The 18,631-nt window shown below is 41.5% G+C and overlaps 2 protein-coding genes across 2 annotated transcripts in view; both read right to left on the bottom strand.

The window, feature by feature from the left end:
• micall2a (mical-like 2a) overlaps positions 1-7,814 on the bottom strand; it is an 11,735-nt gene extending 3,921 nt beyond the window's left edge. The window contains exons 1-12 of the mRNA XM_023413768.2: positions 7,514-7,814; positions 7,088-7,136; positions 5,723-5,864; positions 5,390-5,556; positions 5,062-5,192; positions 4,462-4,971; positions 4,172-4,356; positions 2,950-3,010; positions 2,252-2,442; positions 1,201-1,308; positions 911-975; positions 605-728 (exon numbers count right to left, since the gene is read on the bottom strand). Of these exons, the coding sequence (XP_023269536.1) occupies positions 605-728; positions 911-975; positions 1,201-1,308; positions 2,252-2,442; positions 2,950-3,010; positions 4,172-4,356; positions 4,462-4,971; positions 5,062-5,192; positions 5,390-5,556; positions 5,723-5,864; positions 7,088-7,136; positions 7,514-7,656 (1,876 nt within the window). The 5' untranslated portion in view covers positions 7,657-7,814. The remainder of the gene's footprint in view (positions 1-604; positions 729-910; positions 976-1,200; positions 1,309-2,251; positions 2,443-2,949; positions 3,011-4,171; positions 4,357-4,461; positions 4,972-5,061; positions 5,193-5,389; positions 5,557-5,722; positions 5,865-7,087; positions 7,137-7,513) is intronic.
• A 1,413-nt stretch (positions 7,815-9,227) lies between these two features.
• On the bottom strand, positions 9,228-13,347 carry LOC111660500 (visual system homeobox 2). Its single transcript, XM_023413812.2, has 3 exons — positions 12,409-13,347; positions 11,954-12,111; positions 9,228-11,348 (listed from the first exon to the last, which is right to left on the bottom strand). The coding sequence occupies exons 1-3, from the start codon at positions 12,641-12,643 to the stop codon at positions 10,926-10,928; spliced, it is 816 nt and encodes a 271-aa protein (XP_023269580.1). The 5' UTR covers positions 12,644-13,347; the 3' UTR covers positions 9,228-10,925.
• Between the last annotated feature and the right edge of the window lie 5,284 nt (positions 13,348-18,631).

Below are 18,631 nucleotides of genomic sequence, written 5' to 3'. Positions count from 1 at the left end.
TGGCACGTAGAGAAAAAAAAAAAAAAAAAACACAGTACGCAATTGACCAGAATATATATTACTATACCCAAGTCATGTTGACCTTGAGGAAAGCAATCAGGCCCCCTACTCCCACTACCTTAAAAGAGAAGCAACATCCCTATGGGCTGTCTGTGCCTCTCACCTCATTTGGCTGCAGAAACAGTAATAGAAATGGCAGGTAAATCCCCTGCACACACACACACACACACACACGCACACAAACCTCCAGCTGACTGTGAGTTAATGTGAGTGTGTGTGTGTGTGTGTGCGCATGTGTGAAGCTACCAGGACACATTTCTGCACTAGAGATACTGAAGCAGGAAAAGGGATTCAGCAGTTTGCACTAATACAGTAAAATATCAAAAGTTTGTGGCGGGGGTTATTCACGGCAAGAGAAGCAAAACTGACGACTGGCATCATCTTCTGCCTCAGAGTAAGTGAGCGGTTTGAAGGACTCTTTATTTCCTAAATTGAAAAGCTTGTTTCCGATTTGTCCACATTCAATTTTATTTGTATGACTAAACAAGGCAAAAAGGAGGAAGTGGGATAAAAAAAAAAAAAAAAAAAAAAAAAAGCATAGTACCTTCTTCACAGCTGCGCAGCTTCTTTTCCAGCTCCACACCCTCCTTCTCCAACTGAGCCAAGTTCGTCTCAATATCATTCAGCTCTGTCTCAATCTGCTCCACCGGGATGTGATAAGACTTCACCTGATATAAAACAAAGAATTTAAAGTGTCACAGTCAAGTAAAGATCATTTTCATTTCAAAATTCTGACTTTGGCCACTTAGATGTAAAGAAGGTCGTCCATTTTTTTTCCTGGGAATGTAATGAAAGCATATTTGTAGAGCTGTTAATTAATCTCTTAAGAGACTTAATGGAGGGAACTTACAGAGGGTGACCTCATTTCAGTCCTGGAGGCGTTGGTGGGTGACAAATACTTTCCCTTTTTAGCGCCTAAGAGGTAGATAAAATAGGATTAGATAGTCCTTTCATGGCAGCTTTTCAGAAAAGCATTGTCACATACGACTTCACCTGATTTATTTTCAGTATAAAAAAAAAAAAAAAAAAAAAGAAGAAAGAAAAAAAGGCTGCTCGTATGAAATCAACAAGATGGCTGAGGCCATACATGTGTGGCTTTGATGATGACATTTTTTTTTTTTTTTAAAGCTGGGAACCAACCTGGCGGATTTCCGTGATTGGCTGGAGCAGTGGTGGAGAAGCTAATAGATTCCACAGCTGGTCGTCTGGGTGGGGATTTCACAGGCGAGCGACTCCCATGTTTAAAACCTAAAATAAGGACAGGAAGGTTTACATGCAGTAGTTCTGCAGTAAGTTCAATCTGCTAATGCCTTTTTCTGTTTCCTGCAGAATCAGACAAAAATCTTATCACAAGAATCACCAGAACACATGTAAGGCAGCGTGTCTTTGTGGGAATCAGTGTGTGTGGATGTTGCTTCATGAACTTCTAGCCACACTACTTTTGTCCGGACTATATCTCAACGCGTATGGGATGGATTGCCAAATGTGTACAGATGTGCATGGTCCCCAGAAGGTGCCTTCAGTGACCCTTTTCTCCAGCGTCACCTTGAGGTTCATATATGTGGTTTTGAGTGAAATGTCTCAACAACTTCAGGAAAGGATTGCCATGAAATGTGGCACAGTCATTCATGCCCTTCTCAGGATGAATTGTAACGACTTTGAGGATCCTCTGACTTTTCATCTTTACTTGTGTTTAGCGCTAATTAACAAATGTTGGCATGCTAACACACTAAACTAAGCAGGTAACCATTACACTGGCAAAACATCTCGACGTCGACGTGCTGGTATAATAGACTTTGGTTCACCTGTAAGCTTCAGTTGCTGTGCACTCTTAGTCTTGTTAATGCTTTACAAGGTTTCAGAGTAAAAGTTGATTAAGCTGAACATAGCTGAAAATAACTGAACTTTGGTTCCACAATAGACTCTAATAGACTCTATTGTGGAACCAAAGTTCAATTATTTCTTTACACACAGACATAGACTAACAGTGAGAGTGTACACAGCTTTTCAATGGGGATTGCTTAGACAAGTGCAAAAAAACAGTTCCAAGCACTGTATTTTTATCCACTGATGCATTTTACCGACTACATCAAGCAGTACTGAAGAAAAATAGCTTTTTGGTATCCAACAACCAACAAATACAAATAGACATTGCTGGAAAACAAATGTCTCCTATAACAGTGTGACTTACTGAGGTTTCCAGAGGCAGGCAGAGGTTTCTGTGGACAGACATCCACAAAGTGCGCGGGATCAAACAGAGCAACGCTGACTCGAGGTGCTGCAGGTGGTGGGGACGACGGAGGCCTTGTTGTAATGACGGAGGCATTTGAGGACATGAATCGAGGCTTATGTTGCTCAGTGGAGGGTTCAGCTTCAGCATCTCTGTAAGAAAGTCATACCGAAATAAACCTTTAAGTGTGTGACCATCATTTGAAAAAAAAAAAAAAAAAAAAAAAAAAACTGTAGAAGCACAGCTTGTATCCGACACAGATGTAACACACCAGCAGGGCTGATCATAAAGAATGAAAATATAAGAAAAAAGGCCTCACCTTTTTTATTTTGAAATGATAAAAAAGGTGGGGACAATGGAGGGATCATCAGCAGGGATTAGAAACGAGAGAGTCTATAGTGTTAAGAGTAGGAAAGGTTCAGGCCCGGCACTCCTCAGGGTTTGTTAGGATCGGGGACAGAGCTAGCGGCTGCACTCTGAGCCAGTCAACAAGGACAGAGACGGATGAAGCCTGAGGTTTCTGCATTCTGGAGAGTGAATATGCTGAGTAGTCAGGGATGTGTTAAGGCAAAATCTTTCTCCACCTGCGTGACCTTCCCGCTCCCAGCTGAGTGAGTTATATGGTAATATTGATTATTAAGATGATTGATCATACTTACTTCAGACCTAGCTCGGTTCTCGCAGCTCTGAGCTTTGACTGTCCCTCTAGGCAGACTGGATCTGCAGAAGAACAATTACACAGCAAACTAATGAAAACAAAAGTAAGGCGGCCAATTATTTTAGTTATTTATATTTTTCATTGACACTTAATCTGTTGATTATTTTTTCAATTCATCAATTAATTGTATAATTTAAAGTAAAAAAAAAAAAAAAAAAAAAAAAAAAGCTCAGGATGATATATCTCAATAGTCCAAAACACAAAGATATTCAATCTAAAATAATATTTTAAAAAAACAGAGGAATTCAGCAAATACTCAGATTTGAGAAAGTGGGACTCAAACATTTGGCACTTCTGCTTAATAAACAACTGGAGCCATTAACTGATAATCAAAACTGTTCAGTTGATCAACTAATCAATTAATCAACTAAATGGTTTCAGCTCTGAATAAAAGCATGATGATATCATCTTGTGTCATGCGTAACTACTGAAATCATCAATTTCAACACCAGGGAGAAAATAGCACCTCAACTTTAATGGTGCATCTGCTTCGGCGATGAGGTGTGAACTCAAAGCAGTTCAAGTTTCTGTACAACAAAAGACTCCCTCGACTCTTCTCCACGTCACACTCACCTGAGCAGCTGATAATGAGTGCAGCTACTGGTTTCATTATCTAGTCTCTCACAAGGCACTAAAGTGACTGATCTTCATCTGCACATCTGTATTAAAGACCCAAATCGCGCTTTAATCCGTGCATGAAACAAATGGATAAATGCAAACCGATTTCAGAGACAAGTTGGAGTAATGTCTACATGTGGTCCATATTAGCGAGCAACAGAATTACTTTCCACAATAGGGAAACTTCTATCGATGCTGATAATATGGTGACCATATATACTGAAAACCAACAGTAATTGTATTTCTGTCTGAATGGCTTCTGACTGTCAGGATGTTGCACCCATGCATGCACATCCATCCCGGGAGAGTGACAGTTCAACTATGAAAGTTCATTACAAGTGTGAGACAGAAATTAAAATGTCAGCTAACAGCCCACTAGATAGATGCACTGGCTGTGTAAATAGGGCAAAAAATGACAAAAAGGGGGCTTTGTTTTCTATGAATGCTTTCTTAGACAGACAGAGAGAAAGGATGGGGGGGGGGTGGTTTGGCTAGATGTCAAATAATGGATCAAGAATAACTGAAATGAATTTAGTGGCGCTTGCCTTTGGCTGTTGTGTGTACAGTTGTTGGCCTTGTGTTGTCTATGTTCACGGCCTTCAGACATGGCGATTCCTTATTGTTTGTCTGGCTGGTGGAGGGCTGTCTTGCCCAGTTTCCTGCTGGGCCTTGGCTGCATTTATCCTTTCTGAGACTGGGGCTGTCAGCTGAACTTGGCTCATCTCCAAACCTGCAGAGGCAGAAAACCCTCACCATCAGCAAAAGCTATTACAAAACCATACAGTGGGAAAGAATAGAAATATTAAAATACTGCGAAGAAGAGTCCAAAGCTCACCGTCTTTCTGCTGAGCGGATGGTGAACGGGCGTTTGTTGTTATTGTTGCGGTTTTCTTCTGCTAGTTTCTTTCCAATTGTAGTCCTGGCTCTGTTCTTCTCATCATTAGGACTCAGTGGGGCCTTTGCCCTTCCTAAAACAGTTGAGGGCTCTGTGGGCTTCCTGTTGTCTGCTGTGGCCTCTGTGACTGGCTTGGCAGTCTGGAAAAACCTCTGCCGGGCTGCCTGAGTCTTCTGGGCTGAGACCGTCCAGGACTGGGAAGGTGGAGGAGGATTGACTGGCTTCAGAACAACATTCAGCGGGGCTGACAGCACGGAAGAGGGGCGTGGTGCAGGCTGGGTCTGGCTGGCACCATTTATTCGTACAGCTGAACTGGCGGGTCCGTTTTTGATCCCAGCCTCGGAGGAAGAAGGTTTACAACTGTTCTGGTGGGCGTTACAGATAAAAGTGTCTGGACTCTTCCCAGGTTTGTAGCCTCCCGCATGAAGCACGCTGGAGCATTCGCTGCATCTGGTGGAAGTTTATTAACACAAAAATGACTCGTGCAGCAAATACAACACATGAGGGGAAGGTATCAAAGAATATGGGTCAAATTCTTACTTGAAACAGCTTCTGTGATAGAGCTTCCCGTCCACAAGGTGCCTCTGAACCAGATGAACGTGGCTCTTGCATGCAACACATTTGCTATTGAGGGTCCCGCTTTTGTTGGCATTTTCTGCCAAAACCGCCTTCTGTGAAAGAAGAACTAAAAGTGAGGGACTGCTCCATCCAAAAATGTCTAACACTTCCTTCATTAACATTTACCTAACCCACTGAAAATGAGCTAAATCCTCCTTATTCTTAAATACAGGGGATTAAAAAGGCAACACTGTAAGACAACAAAGATGTATTGTAATTTTGAATGCATGATAGTGACCCGAGCACTGACCTGAGCAGCAGCTCTGGACAACGTGGGTGAGGTCTGAGCCTTGAGAGTGGAAGGTAGACGGTTCTCGATGGCGGTTTTAGACACAAAGGTCTTGGCAACCACTGGGAGATTTTTCTTCTCTGATGGCTCCTCCTTGGAGCCCTCTGCTGGCCTTTTTACACCTCCCACTGAGGAGAAATAAAACACTATCAGTGTCAAACATCACAAGGTAGCACAGGAGAGGAACAGTATACCTCAGCCGGGGAAGTAAAAATATTAAGAATTAAAGAGAATCTTAATAGTTGGGAGGATGGACAGCTCTTAAACTTTGCTACAAATCAGACTTGTTCTCACTCGGAGGCCGCCCCTTGAAGTAGTTGTAGTACTGGGAGACGTAGGTGAGAATGCTCAGCCTGTCTGGGATCCTTAAAGCCACCATGTCTTCTGCATCCAACAAAGCCGGGATCCCCAACTTCTCCTCTGCGACCTGAAAAGCCTTGAGAGAAATAAATAAATAAATAAATAAATAACCTACAGCCTTCCACTCCTGCCAAGACAACATTTAATGGCAGTGTATGATGTGCCAAGTAAACAGATCTAAAAGCATTTTTCACCATATAAAAAACATGGTATTCACCAGGGCACACAGACTCCCTACAATTACAGCATGTGTAAAAATGTCAGACAATACAATTTACTTTAAATAGAGCATTCTGTGGCTCAGGCACAGAGAGGTCTGAGAAGGGCTGCATAATGAATGGCAAACTTCCTGTGAGCTTGTCGGGGGATAAGAATGAGAATGGAGGGAGCAGGATATCAGGGCATTGTTTAGGATCAGCCTGGACATGCTCATTAAATTTACAGCAAGGGGCCTTACTGAATACTAAGTTTGCTCATGTAAAAGAAGAGCACAAAAAATAAAGAACGTGTGTGAGTCTGTGAGGTGGATCTGCAAACTAAATACAAACAATTTTCTTACTTAACAACCACCTGTAAGTAACACGACACTATTCATGAAATATAGAAGGGTGTAAATTAAACCACAAGGAGCTGTGTTCTCATGTTCCAGCACAGGAAGCCTCTTCGACAGTTGATCAACGCTTAAACATGATCAAATGCACAATTCTCCCACCACCAATCTGGTTTAAAGTGAACCTTCAAGGAGGTATATAACTGCAGTGTCTTCCAGCGAACTGTCATCATGTGGAATCGAGTGGCAGACGACAGCAGGCCTCATTCAAAATGAATGGCCCGGAGAGCCTCTCCCCAGAGCTCAGGTTTGTTGCTGACACTGCCAGGTTGGTCCAAGATGACAAGGAAGTCATACAGAGTGCATACTGTAGCACACTGCAGGGCCTGTAGCCCCCAGAGGAAGCCGGTAGAATGGAAGAAGACTAAATAATAGAGAGGTCCCCCGCTGTGCTGCTCGGGTCACGTCAGGGTTAACAAAATGAATTAGGTCAAGTGGACAGAGGGAGAGTTTGAGGAGAGTCATGGCTTTGGTTTAAAATTCTGTGCTGTTCAAAATGTGGAAACAGATGAATATTTACCCACATACCCTCCGTGTGTGTGTCTGTGTGTGTGTGTTGCCTGGATGTGCCGTCATGTGTCTGGGGTTAATGAGGTGGATATTTTTTGCTGCATCAGATTGTGCATGTCGAGTGTGAAATCAGTCCCACTCGAGAATGCAAAGGTTCAACAAGTTGATCATCATCTTACCAGTCTGTTGTTCTCGAACACATCCTCCTTTCTGAGTGAATCATAGTCTCTGGGAAACGAACAATGTACAATGAACAGATAAGACATATGTCAGACATGTTGGTGACAAGTGAACTCACCTAACATAGGCTCGGGACTCTGAGGAGTTAAAACTATTGAAACATGTTAGATCTACACAAGCATAAGGTTTCTTTAGAAATAACACATGCTTCACGCTGTAACAGCAGATTTACACTAAAGGGGTCAAACATGGTTAGAATAAAACCACTTTCAGGTCAATGCTGAGCATCAAAGACAGATATAAACTTATGGAGAAAACCAGAAGAAATGATAGTAACTCAGGAGGGAACAGGGCAGGCTGCTCCAGGACAAAGCCTATCACTTCCACCTGCATTTTAACCACCTACTCAAAGTTCCAATACTTACATCAAGTCCGGTCTGTACTTGTGTATAAGCGCACAAAAAGCCAGTCCGTTCCTGAATGAGGTCGTCATGTTAGTGATGGCCACATCTCGGTAGCCTTCACACTGCATTTTACACCACTGCTCCAGAGCCTTGATGGCAGCCATGCTCACTGCTCAACACTCACTGCTGACAAGAGTGCGCAACAGGCAGAGCCGTCAGCGTGGAGAGGAGCCGGAGGAAAGAGAGGTAAAAACAAAGTGTCTCACTGCTCAGGGTTTGACCGTGAACTGCGGCGCAGCAGCTGCGTCCTGTTTCCGTCTTTTACCCGAATGAGTCGAGTCTCCGAGACGAGCTGTCGCTGGTTCTGCTGCTGCTGCTGGAGGTGGTGGTGTGCGTTTCTGTGCGCTCATTACACCATTACACTAATTGACACCCACTGCCGATTCGTCATTCACAACCGTTGAATCAAACTCAGAAAGGTAAATAATAGTTTTTCTAATGTTGTCTCAAAGAAAAAAATCCAGCAAAAATGAATTGGTGCATAAACCTGAATCCGATCTAAATATCAAGCACCTGAAGTGATGGTGAGCTACATTTGAATGCAACAGTTCCAGTTATATTCTGTAAAAAAAATAATAATAAATAGTCAAATTGTCATATTAAAGTTACATATTCAAGTTTGAGACTATAATCCAACCACCTGATGAAATATAAGTCCATAGAATCTGATTCTGCTTCAGCTCCCGGTATGAAGGGTAAAATTAGTGCAGTTAGTCCTTCACCAGCCACCATGACATGTTCAGGGGGGGTTTCCTCAGAGAGAACCTTATGCTTAAAAGTGTGACCTTTCAGATAAAATGAAGGCGAATTCTGATTATATTATTGCTCTTTACAGTTTTTTGCTTCTCATTATTAAATGATGTCTGAAGTAGCCACCTGGATTGTTGGGAAATTAAATGTTACAAGAAGAAGTTATAGTAGCCTATCATTTCAATTCTGGTGGAGCAGAGTGACTTTTTTTTTGATAGTTTGCCAATGAAACAGTGTATTGGAATCTGACAAAGGATGCTGCTGCGCTTTTTTGTGTTTAAATGGTCTTTTGGAATCTCATCTGAGGGGAAAACCTTCATTTGTCATTTCCACACAGGTTAAATGAACATTTACAATAATATTTTCATTAAAAGATTCAGGAAATTAATCATTTTTTATGTTCCAGTAAGGGGGGTGGGGCAATGATGCTGTAGGATTTCTGAGGTAATTATACACCAGACCTGGTTATCTCAGCCAGCATGTCAGGGTCATTATGCAGAGGAACCAATAACAGAATCTATGACATGCTTTTTTTTTTTTTCACCTCAGTCATCTTTGTGTGGGGTGGGGGACTAATTGAGGCCAGCCATTGTCATATAAGGATTCTGACCTAATTAGCCCTCATTATAGTGTCCCACAAAAAATTTTGGGAACTCAGCAACTTTCATTTCATTAACTGATTATGAAGAATTATTTACTATGCTACATCATTCCATCTTAACATGAAACAAAACTCCAATCTTCGAATGTGCTACTCTGACCCATTTTAAAATGCGGTTTCAGATTTGACCCACGGACCTCATCAGTGAGGGTTAAACCTCTGACATGGAGGGTGTAATTAGTGTGAGGCCAGAGCTGAACTTTAGTCTTTGAAATGTGAGCGACCCACACTGACCTCATTCACTAAAACGGGTTACAAATACTGTCAACATGAATTGTTTATTAACCGTAAAAAACAAAACAAAAAAAAAAAAACAAGAGGCCTGAGAAAATTTAAGCAGAGCAACACAGATTTAAAAGTATTGCAAACAACACTTGAAAGATGTGTGATGACATTACAGGGGGAAAAAAAAGATGCAAACAGTTGTTGCATTTTAAAAACTCTCACTGTATGTTGCTACATCTTTCCTGTCTGAGGACACCTTCGTGCCCAGAAGGGGGCAGTGTCACTCTGCACTGTTTAGAGATACTTTGATCACTCCAAACCTGTGGTCACATGCATAAACAATGCATACACATTATTAGTATCACTCCCATGCAATAGTATGTAATAGCATATATAAGATGTATGTAAGTTAAAGTAGAATTACGCCAGCACACCGCCTGCAGACTGTGTGCACAGTTCAGAACAACCAGTTGATGTTATGGAAATAGGCAGTTTTATAAACCATTACTTTTATCATCTTATACTATTCACATTATCAATCTCTATTATCAGAAGATGAAACATTCGATTTATTAAAACTTTATGTGGAATTTATGAGCTGATGTTTCAAACCAGTATCTTCCTGTCATGTTGTTTTGTGTCTGAGTAAAGTCTGATGTATTCAGTAAAAACACACCCAAGAGATTATGAAATGCTTCCAGCCCCTCTGCTTAATGTTTTCTTAACATTTAATGATTCACTTTCATTCACCGTCTTGTCAGTTTGTGGTGTTTATGTGGCGTAACCTGAATTTATTTGTTAGGGCAAAACTAGATGCATATTGTTCTTCACTAAGTCACATCTAATGACCTCAACATTGATCTACCACAGCTGATATTTCATTATGATATTATCATTGTTGTATTTGTTGACTGCTTTAAATCACCTTCACAGCTCTTTATACAATCTGTGTCACTATCTACCAAATGTCAGCGCAGCCAGGTCTTTAATGTATAAGCTATATTTAAAAAAACAAAAAAACATAGACATGTATCATGTCATCTACATACAATGGACTCACTCTTCATGATTGGAGTTTTCAGCTATTTCCATTGTTTCCTGTGAGGACGTGTGGCTGCACGCAGACATCCTGCCTGTCTGTGAAGGTAACCTGAGAGGTCATGGATGAGCTCGTCACTGGTGAAATCATTTTGAAATCACTTGACATGATAAGATGGCAACATTTGCCATTTGTCACTGCTCTGTTCTGTTTAAGACCCAGAGTACAGTATCTGCAGTATCTGTATTCAGAGTAAAAATTAACATTTAAGATGCGATGAAAATCACATTCAAAATATAAGAGGCTTAAAAAGCCCATGCATGTGATGTTAACTAATACATGTAGCGTATAAAACCTTTTAACGGTTCTACATTTCTATCAAAACAGAAAAAACAGTGATACATGTTCACATGCAAAAATTCGAGAGAAGTTTAAAAGTTCTATGAAAATAAAATAAAATAAAAAGTCAAGAAAATGTCTCAAAGGCTGGATGTACCATGAAGGCAAAATTAGAAATAGCTACAGTATAACCACTTGTCTATAGTTCTGTAGATATTACTAATATTTTATATTGTAAGACATATTTTAATTATAACAGCTAAATGATGAAAAGGCTCAGAAAGTTCAGGCATATTGATGGTATACACTGTTTTTCTTTAGGTTATGATTATCTATACAAACAGGAAGAAGGAAAAGAATCAATCACTGTGCATAGCATCAGCTTCCTGTGTTTGTGACTGTGTGTCACCTCCTGACATGTTTACAGTGCTGTGGATCTCGGCCTCGTGCTCTCTGGCTTTGGCCCTCAGATTGGCGATGCTGCAGGAGCGGAGCTCGTCTGAGCTCGGCCCCTCCGGCCTCTCCCACTTCTCCATCTTCTGGGTCACAGGCTGCATATGCCCGCTCAGCGCGCCACTCACAGCTTTTGTCCATGGGTAATTTTCTCCTTCCTGTCGCTTCTCCCAGTGCTCGCTGTCAGAACTCTCTGAGTGCTGTTTTAAACTCCTTTTCACTCCCTCAGATGTTTCATCACTGTCTCTCTTTACATAAGACCCAGCAACAAGCTGGCCCTGGAGCTTGAGCTGTCGCCTCATCTTGGCACGACGATTTTGAAACCAAACCTGGAAACAAACAAAAAAGTATCCAAACATAAATATAAATATGAATATAGGGTAACGTTTGTGTTAAAGTTTCAAAATGTTGACAAGATATCAAACTAAAATTGTAACATAAAAGTTATGTAAAAACTTTCCATAATATTTTATTAGGTAAATGAAGCCTCATTTAAGTTTCAGCTGAACTTTTGAATGCAAGTAGTGCAGATTTTGACCCCCATCTCTTACAGTATAGAGAAATGTTTATTGCAAGTAAGGAATTTTTCCGCAGCCAGTATGGACCGGAGGAACAAATACAGAAACCAGTAACTGTTTCACTGTACATGGGGGCGTGTGACTATTGTTTTAAGACAGACTTGAGGAGCTGTAAACCTATCCAAGCTATATTAGATTTAGTGATTGCTGTGCCAAAATACAATGCATTTTTCCCAGAAACTTTGAGATCATGAAAAGAACTGACTTCAGAAACAGGAATTCAATGTTAATCAACACAAAAAGAGGTTGGTTGTCACAAGCTGAAAAGCTTCATTTACACACTGTACAAACAAATTAATATCACATGGATGAGTATGAGGTGAATATTTCCAGAAAGAGCTCAGTCTGCCAAGTACCTGTACTCTGGCCTCAATGAGGTCCAGTCTGAGGGCCAGGGCTTCCCTCATGAAGATGTCCGGGTAGTGTGTGGTCTCGAAGGCCTTCTCCAGCTCCTCCAGCTGCCAGCTGCTGTAGTTGGCCCGTGCGCGACGCTGCTTCACTGGCCTCTGTTCATCTGGAAAGCACAGCGCGAGCACCAATTACACAATCGCCAACGGGTGACAAGGAACTAATGGCTCTAGATTGGGTAATTAGCGCAGCGATCATTAGGCCCACTTTAACACTGCTTGATAATTGATTGTTAGTTACGAGCTGTTAGCCAATCTTTTGTAAACATTTACACTGCAATCAGATGGTGCTCACTGACTGTCTTAGACACTGTGGTAACACAGTGCCAGTTTGGCTCTGCACAAGTCCTGTATCATACAGTCAGTCCCCGGGTCTAGTCACAGCAGCTGTGGTTTGGACTCACCTATGGCCTCTGTGAGTGGCCCCATCCCGACTGCCTGTGTGGCCAGGAGCAAAGCCTCCTTGCATGGCTCCGGCTGCAGATAACTCCTCAAGGTTTCGTAGCTGATAAAGGGCCCCGGGATCAGAATCTGAGGCTGAGAGCTCAGTCTGGTTGGGAATGCCGGGAAAAAGTGAGCTGCAGGTGAATGGAAAACTGCAGGCAGGAGAGTAGAGACCAGTTGCCCTGGGCCAAACATGTCCAAGCTATTAAGGGTCCAATATTAAGCAGCAGTCCAGTGGAAAGGGCCAGGTTGACTCCTACAGGGATGCTGATTGGATGGTGAAATGCATCCCAACATTCCAGATTTTAAAAAAATACAAAGAATTAAAAAAAGTTATGATAAAATCGCTGCATGTATCAGTCCAGTTGGTTGTTGACGCTGCTGGATGTGCTTCAGTGCAGGTATAAGGTGTTGCCTGAATAAGACTTGAGTGGTGGAGGTGGTCTCACCATAGCTCTCTGCTCTTCTCTCTCAATCCTTTCCCCCTCCTTTCCCAGTCACATGACCTCCAAACAGACAGCAGGGTTTGGTTTAGAGGACAGAGGTGAAAAATCCAACCTGTGACTCATCTCTCAGTGGATTATCAGTATTATCCCATCAGTGTTTGCTGTGTTCCTCATTACTTTCCCAACCGCATAGGCCCTGTACTCTATTTCTCTCTCATCTATTAACATTATAGTGACAGTGTACGACTTCCTCAGAATTTCTCTCTTTCTGCCTGCCGGGGACAAGTTGCAACATCTTTGGCTCCTGAGGTTTCAAGCAGTGAGATGGACGCGATCTCAGTGTGCGTGTGTGTGTGTGTGTTTATGTTCATCTAGACACGTACACCTTGAAGATTTGCACAACTCTTATCTGACTGGTTTAACAGTTGTCAAGTATAATAAGAGAAAATTACTGCAAAGGAGACTTAATTAAAAGAAAAAAACCACACACAGGTTGTTCAGTCCTGTGGGACAAAAAGGCAGCAGACCCTGAAAAGCAGGTTCCAGGATAAACACCTCTCCTGACAACAAAGTGACATTTGCGAAGTGTTTTTTTTAAATCCCTCCTAGTAACGTCATGTTAAATCTTATTGTTGATTTAATTTCATCGTTTTTTTTCCGAAAGTATTATTTTCCATATCTGAAAGACAATTATGTCAATTGTCTAAACAAATAGTAGCAGTGTAGACACACACACACACACGCACACACACACACCTTCTTTACCTGACAGAAGACATCCATTAGTGGAATATTAAAGCAGGTAAGCCAGGTGTAATAAAAAATGACAACTGTAAAAATAGGCTAATAGATAACTACATTGTTGTGCTTAACTACTTGCATGCCATGCTTTTTATCTTTACTTATTATACTTTTATGTCATCCTCACTGACCTCATTGATGTAAATAAAGTGTGACTTATGGAACACATGGATCTTTGTACAAGATCATCATACCATGTAAAAAAGCATATATATGTATATATATAGCAATAATTAGTGGTGCTTTCTTCTTATTACCATCGTTGTAAAGCATGCAGTAGTCAGTGTTACCAGTCACCTACAAGATTTTTCCATCTTAGATCAAAGCACACACATCAACACATTAACAACCAAGACAGGAAGATTATTAACACTTCTTTTTTTCTTTGAGGAGGCAGCTGTAGCTTAGTGTTGATGGATCTCTGATGAGATGATTGCCAGCACTGTCTGTGTGAATTAAACACAGGTGTGTCAATTAATCCGCAGATGCATATCACCCAACAGCGCATCTCGCTAACTGCTCACCACCGGCTCAGACGGCGGTGAAAAACACTCAGCTGTCAGTGTTGTCACCGCTGAACTGGCGGGCTGAGGCGGCTTTGATCAGCCCGGGACCTCTCTGCAGGCAGGAGGCAGCTGGTCAGAGCTGAGGTGAGTCAGAGGATGGTCATACCTGTGCAAGCAGCGAGGACTGCAACTCCCTCACCTGTGGCCCTTTCATCTGCACCTGTTCAAACACCACATTAAAGCTTTAGTGGCGGCAATAAAGAGGTCAGGGCTAGAGTTTGACCGTTTTGGATTTCTTTAAAGCCGATATTTAGTTAATTCTACTCGTTTTTGTGTCAATAGATTCACTGTTTGACCCCTAATGTGAATCCCTGACATTGTTAGAAAATCTCTTTGACAGCATTTAAAACATCATGGGACACTCAAACTCCCCAATAATGCTTAGGCTGACAAAACATTTCCATCATCAAAAAACACCTAGACTGATCGACCACTTTTAAGGCACGTTTTTATGATACACCTTTTAGTTCTTGGTTATTTTTAACTATATATTTTAACCCGATGAAGGATTTTAACCTTCGGATAACCGGAACTGAAGTTATCAGAGAAACAAGCTGAGCAAACGTTAGCAGCACCTGCGTCCGTTGATCAGTGCCGGAGAAGCACTGATTTCTAACATGAAACTGCTTTATCAATGATTTTACCAGATTTAATCACATGGTTATAACCGCAAGTAGCTCAATGCAATGACAGCAGTGGTGGTGAAGACAACAACTCCCATGATCCCACGCTACTTCACAATGTCACCAAGATCCGTCTTTTGTTCCTGTTTTGATTGAGAGACTCCTAGCAGCAGAAAATTACATATTGTGTCTTTAAAATACACATTACTAAAAAGGTACCTATATTTATTTAATATTGTGAATAATTCAGGCTCTGCATTACTTTAATGTTTGGCCACCATCAATGATAGATGACACAACCAGCTGATTTAGGACAGTTTTTAGCACTTAAGTATGTTTGTGTGTGTTAGAGGGAGAGGGAGGACAGACAGAGATAGAAAGAAATCATTTCTTCTTTGCAAGTTCTGCAGGGAGAAGGAAAATAGATTAAAAGTGTCTGGTTTGAGCTGTAGCTAAATAAACACTGTGTGTGGTGGGACTGACGACTGAATAGGCATCTTCGTTTGTCCCTGGCACACAGGTAGTCACAGGGATTTCTGGTCTGTCTGAAAGTAGACCCCCTTACCCCAACCCCCCCAAATTTCAGTGTTTGTCTGTGTGTGGGTCCTTTAATGCCCATTGATCCAGGTAATCAGGGATAAAATTGGTGAAAAACCGGTGGGGGAGGTTCTGACAGTAGCTGCTCAAAAGAACTGCTCGTGGATAATTGAAGGAGGCATTAAGACAACAATAGTAATGGCTAATGCCAGGCCTTATTGGTCTCTTAGGTATTTCTAGCTCCCTGGATGACAAGGCAACACCGGAGATCTTCAGCTGAAATGGCAATCATCGTATCATTAGCAGACCTTCAACTGCAGGGACATAACGTGCATTATCTGTTGGTTTAGCAAGCCATCAGTGGGATACCCTTCAGAAGGCATTAGCTTGAAATGGACTTGTTTGAGCTTGCATTCATTCATTCATTGCAGACTGGAGGAAAAGGGACATGTGAACTCCCCCCTCAAAGGTGTGTTTTCGGATCTCAGGTAACATAATGATTCTGAAATTTGGAGACACTTAAAGTCTAACTCCACTCAAAAATATGCTCTGCTTATTGTTATTGTTATCTGCACGTTTCATCTTCACTGTACAGAATGAGGTATGAAGAGTCACTGGAAGGCTTCTCTGTGTTCAACCACAACCATGTGATTGTGCTTTTGTGATTTCAAAACTAGTTTGGAAGCCAGTTGTGGTCCAGGATGCAACTTATACAAGTATGATGTGGAAACTTACATTTTTTGTAGGAAAATCTAAACCAAATTATTATTTAAAGCAGAGCCTTTTCCTTTATTAAGTCTTAAACATGTCTGAGGAGGATCTTTAAACCTGTAATAACATTTTTTGTGTGTGTGTGTGTGAACACAATACTGACATATCATCTTTTAAAGGGTTATAATATGTCCTCTGATCAGCACACATCAGGGCGCACTCAGGGCACATTGGAGGCTACAGTGAGTCACTATCGGTGATGAGATGGGCTGGGGCTAGCTGGTTAGCATGTTGAATTCAGGGGAAGAAAAGACATGATAGAGACAAGAGTAAATGTTGCTCTCCACCACTGAAGACAGGTGTTGGTGAGTAAAGGAATGAAGTTTGATGCTGAACTCGACCGGTAAATACACAGCTGTTTAAACTAACGCTCGCCATGTAGCTGTAGCAAAACTTAAAAATAGCTCCTTTAAGTTGATATGCTGAACTGAACTTTTATCCAACAGTTATGGAGCAACATTATCTTTCACTTGGGGTTATTTTTGTGAGCATTTGATGAATGCAAGTCCAATATTCCCTCTCTTTTTATCTCTGTTTTTGGTCTCCACCCCCCTGAGGGAAATATCTGGCTCTTTGGCTGCAAAACGCTCCACTATGTTCAGCAGCTAGACGCTAACTGTGTATGTCTGCTGTTTGATGCTGATCCGCTAAGTACAGTGGCTTTAAGAGCTTTTTTTTCTTTTTTTAATTCTGAAAACAGCTGCCTGCAGCTCTACAAATATTCATCATATTAAACATTCGATTATTTTTTTTATTTTTTTTTACAGGCTTATACACTGACATAGAATTTTTTTTACCTTGGAATTTGTTGCAGAAAACACTTAAAGTGAGATGAAATTTAAATGAAATGATGTGGGCTATTAACCCTCTTTTTTCCTTGACAGGCATGGCTGAAGTGGATTAACTGTCACACTCTGCCCTCAGTGTGATAAGATACAATCTGACATAATGGAGATCGTGAACATACCACATTATTATACTTTCTCTTCCACTACAATGGCACTTTAGCTCATAAAACAAGAGTTCTGCCAAATGTCATGCGAAGATGGATGATTATTGTCAGCTCCACTGTCATGGGAATATATCTATCTGGTGTAATTTGCAAGCTGGAGCAGCAATGAGCACAGATAAGATCAATATTTAATGAAAGTGTAAGTGAAGCTTAAGGGTTGTCACTTATGCCTCTACTGTTAATGACATGTCACATTATCATTCTTATCAGATTGGGTCAATCTTTACTGCAATTACTGGCCTCATTTCTTTTTAATTCATTACAAATGTTGAATCATTTCAGTCTCTGTGCAAACACACCAGGAATATATTCCCCGGCTGCTTGCATATGTATTTTAGTGTCAACCTGCACAAACTTCAAATTAAAATCTATTAATGGGAGTGTGGATTGGTATAATTCAATCAACACACCTAAAATGTGTTTGTAACTTGGAAGAAATGTGTATTTCATGGCTGAGGAAACCCCTATGCTTGGTGCCCCACTCTCCCTGGTAATAGTATCCCACTGTGAGCAGGCTGATTGTTTTAGTCCTGGATCACTGGCCATGGGATAAACCTGAGAGCCCAGCCTGCTTTTCATGTCAAAACCTTCAAGGGAAAGCGGCCACAATCCAAGAGCAATCACACTTGAGACATCAAAGTGCCAGGGAGAAGAGAGGCGAGAGACGGTCCACATTTTTTCCACGCAAGCCAAGTGCAACTCAAGCGTGGAGGAAGAGGAGATGATCTAAGGCGAGGGTGCCATTGAGAGGAAGACGGAGAGCAGACAGATGTGCATGGGCAGGTAGCGGCACATCAGGGCCCCTCCTGTAGCTGAGAGAGACACAGAGAAGCCTCCGCTGGTCGCATTCCTGTTTGCTGCTCACTCCCTGTCCACTTTCACATGGGCAGGAGGACCCACTGACAACCATGTACTACCTGCACTTTGAAACATTTCACATAATATTTCTAACACCCTTAATCCTGGAACAGGTATTCAGATCCTTTAGTCAAGTTAATGTGCCAATGAATTTACAAAAAGCAAACACTTCATTACAAGTCCTGCATTAAAAACTGAACATAAAAGTATGAAAAGTAAAAGCACAAAGATGTTCCCCTCTGGACGTTCCAATTGCCTGATGTTTAAGGCGCATGCCACGTAACAGCCGCATCCACGGTTTGACTCCTGACATGTCATACCCCTGTCTCTAACTCCTCTTCCACTGTCGAATAAAAGCAAAAATGCTCAATCATTATCTTGAAAAATATCCGCTGCGTCAGACACATTATTATATATGACACTATAAGATTGTTAATACTGATGCATTAGTAGAATTTTACTGTTGTAACTGGTTGAGGAATCTACACTTCCTCGGTTTAGTCCGAGGCATCAGGCCCACTCCAAAGGGCCACAACATAAACTTGAGAGATGATTAATGAGGTGGGGGG

The sequence above is a fragment of the Seriola lalandi genome, unplaced genomic scaffold, assembly GCF_002814215.2.
Source record: "Seriola lalandi dorsalis isolate HSWRI2012SDOR001 ecotype SW California unplaced genomic scaffold, Sedor1 jcf7180002054519, whole genome shotgun sequence".
NCBI lineage: Eukaryota > Metazoa > Chordata > Actinopteri > Carangiformes > Carangidae > Seriola > Seriola lalandi.
The sequence above is the reverse complement of the archived record's forward strand: the minus strand, read 5'-3'. Positions and strand labels throughout refer to the sequence as shown.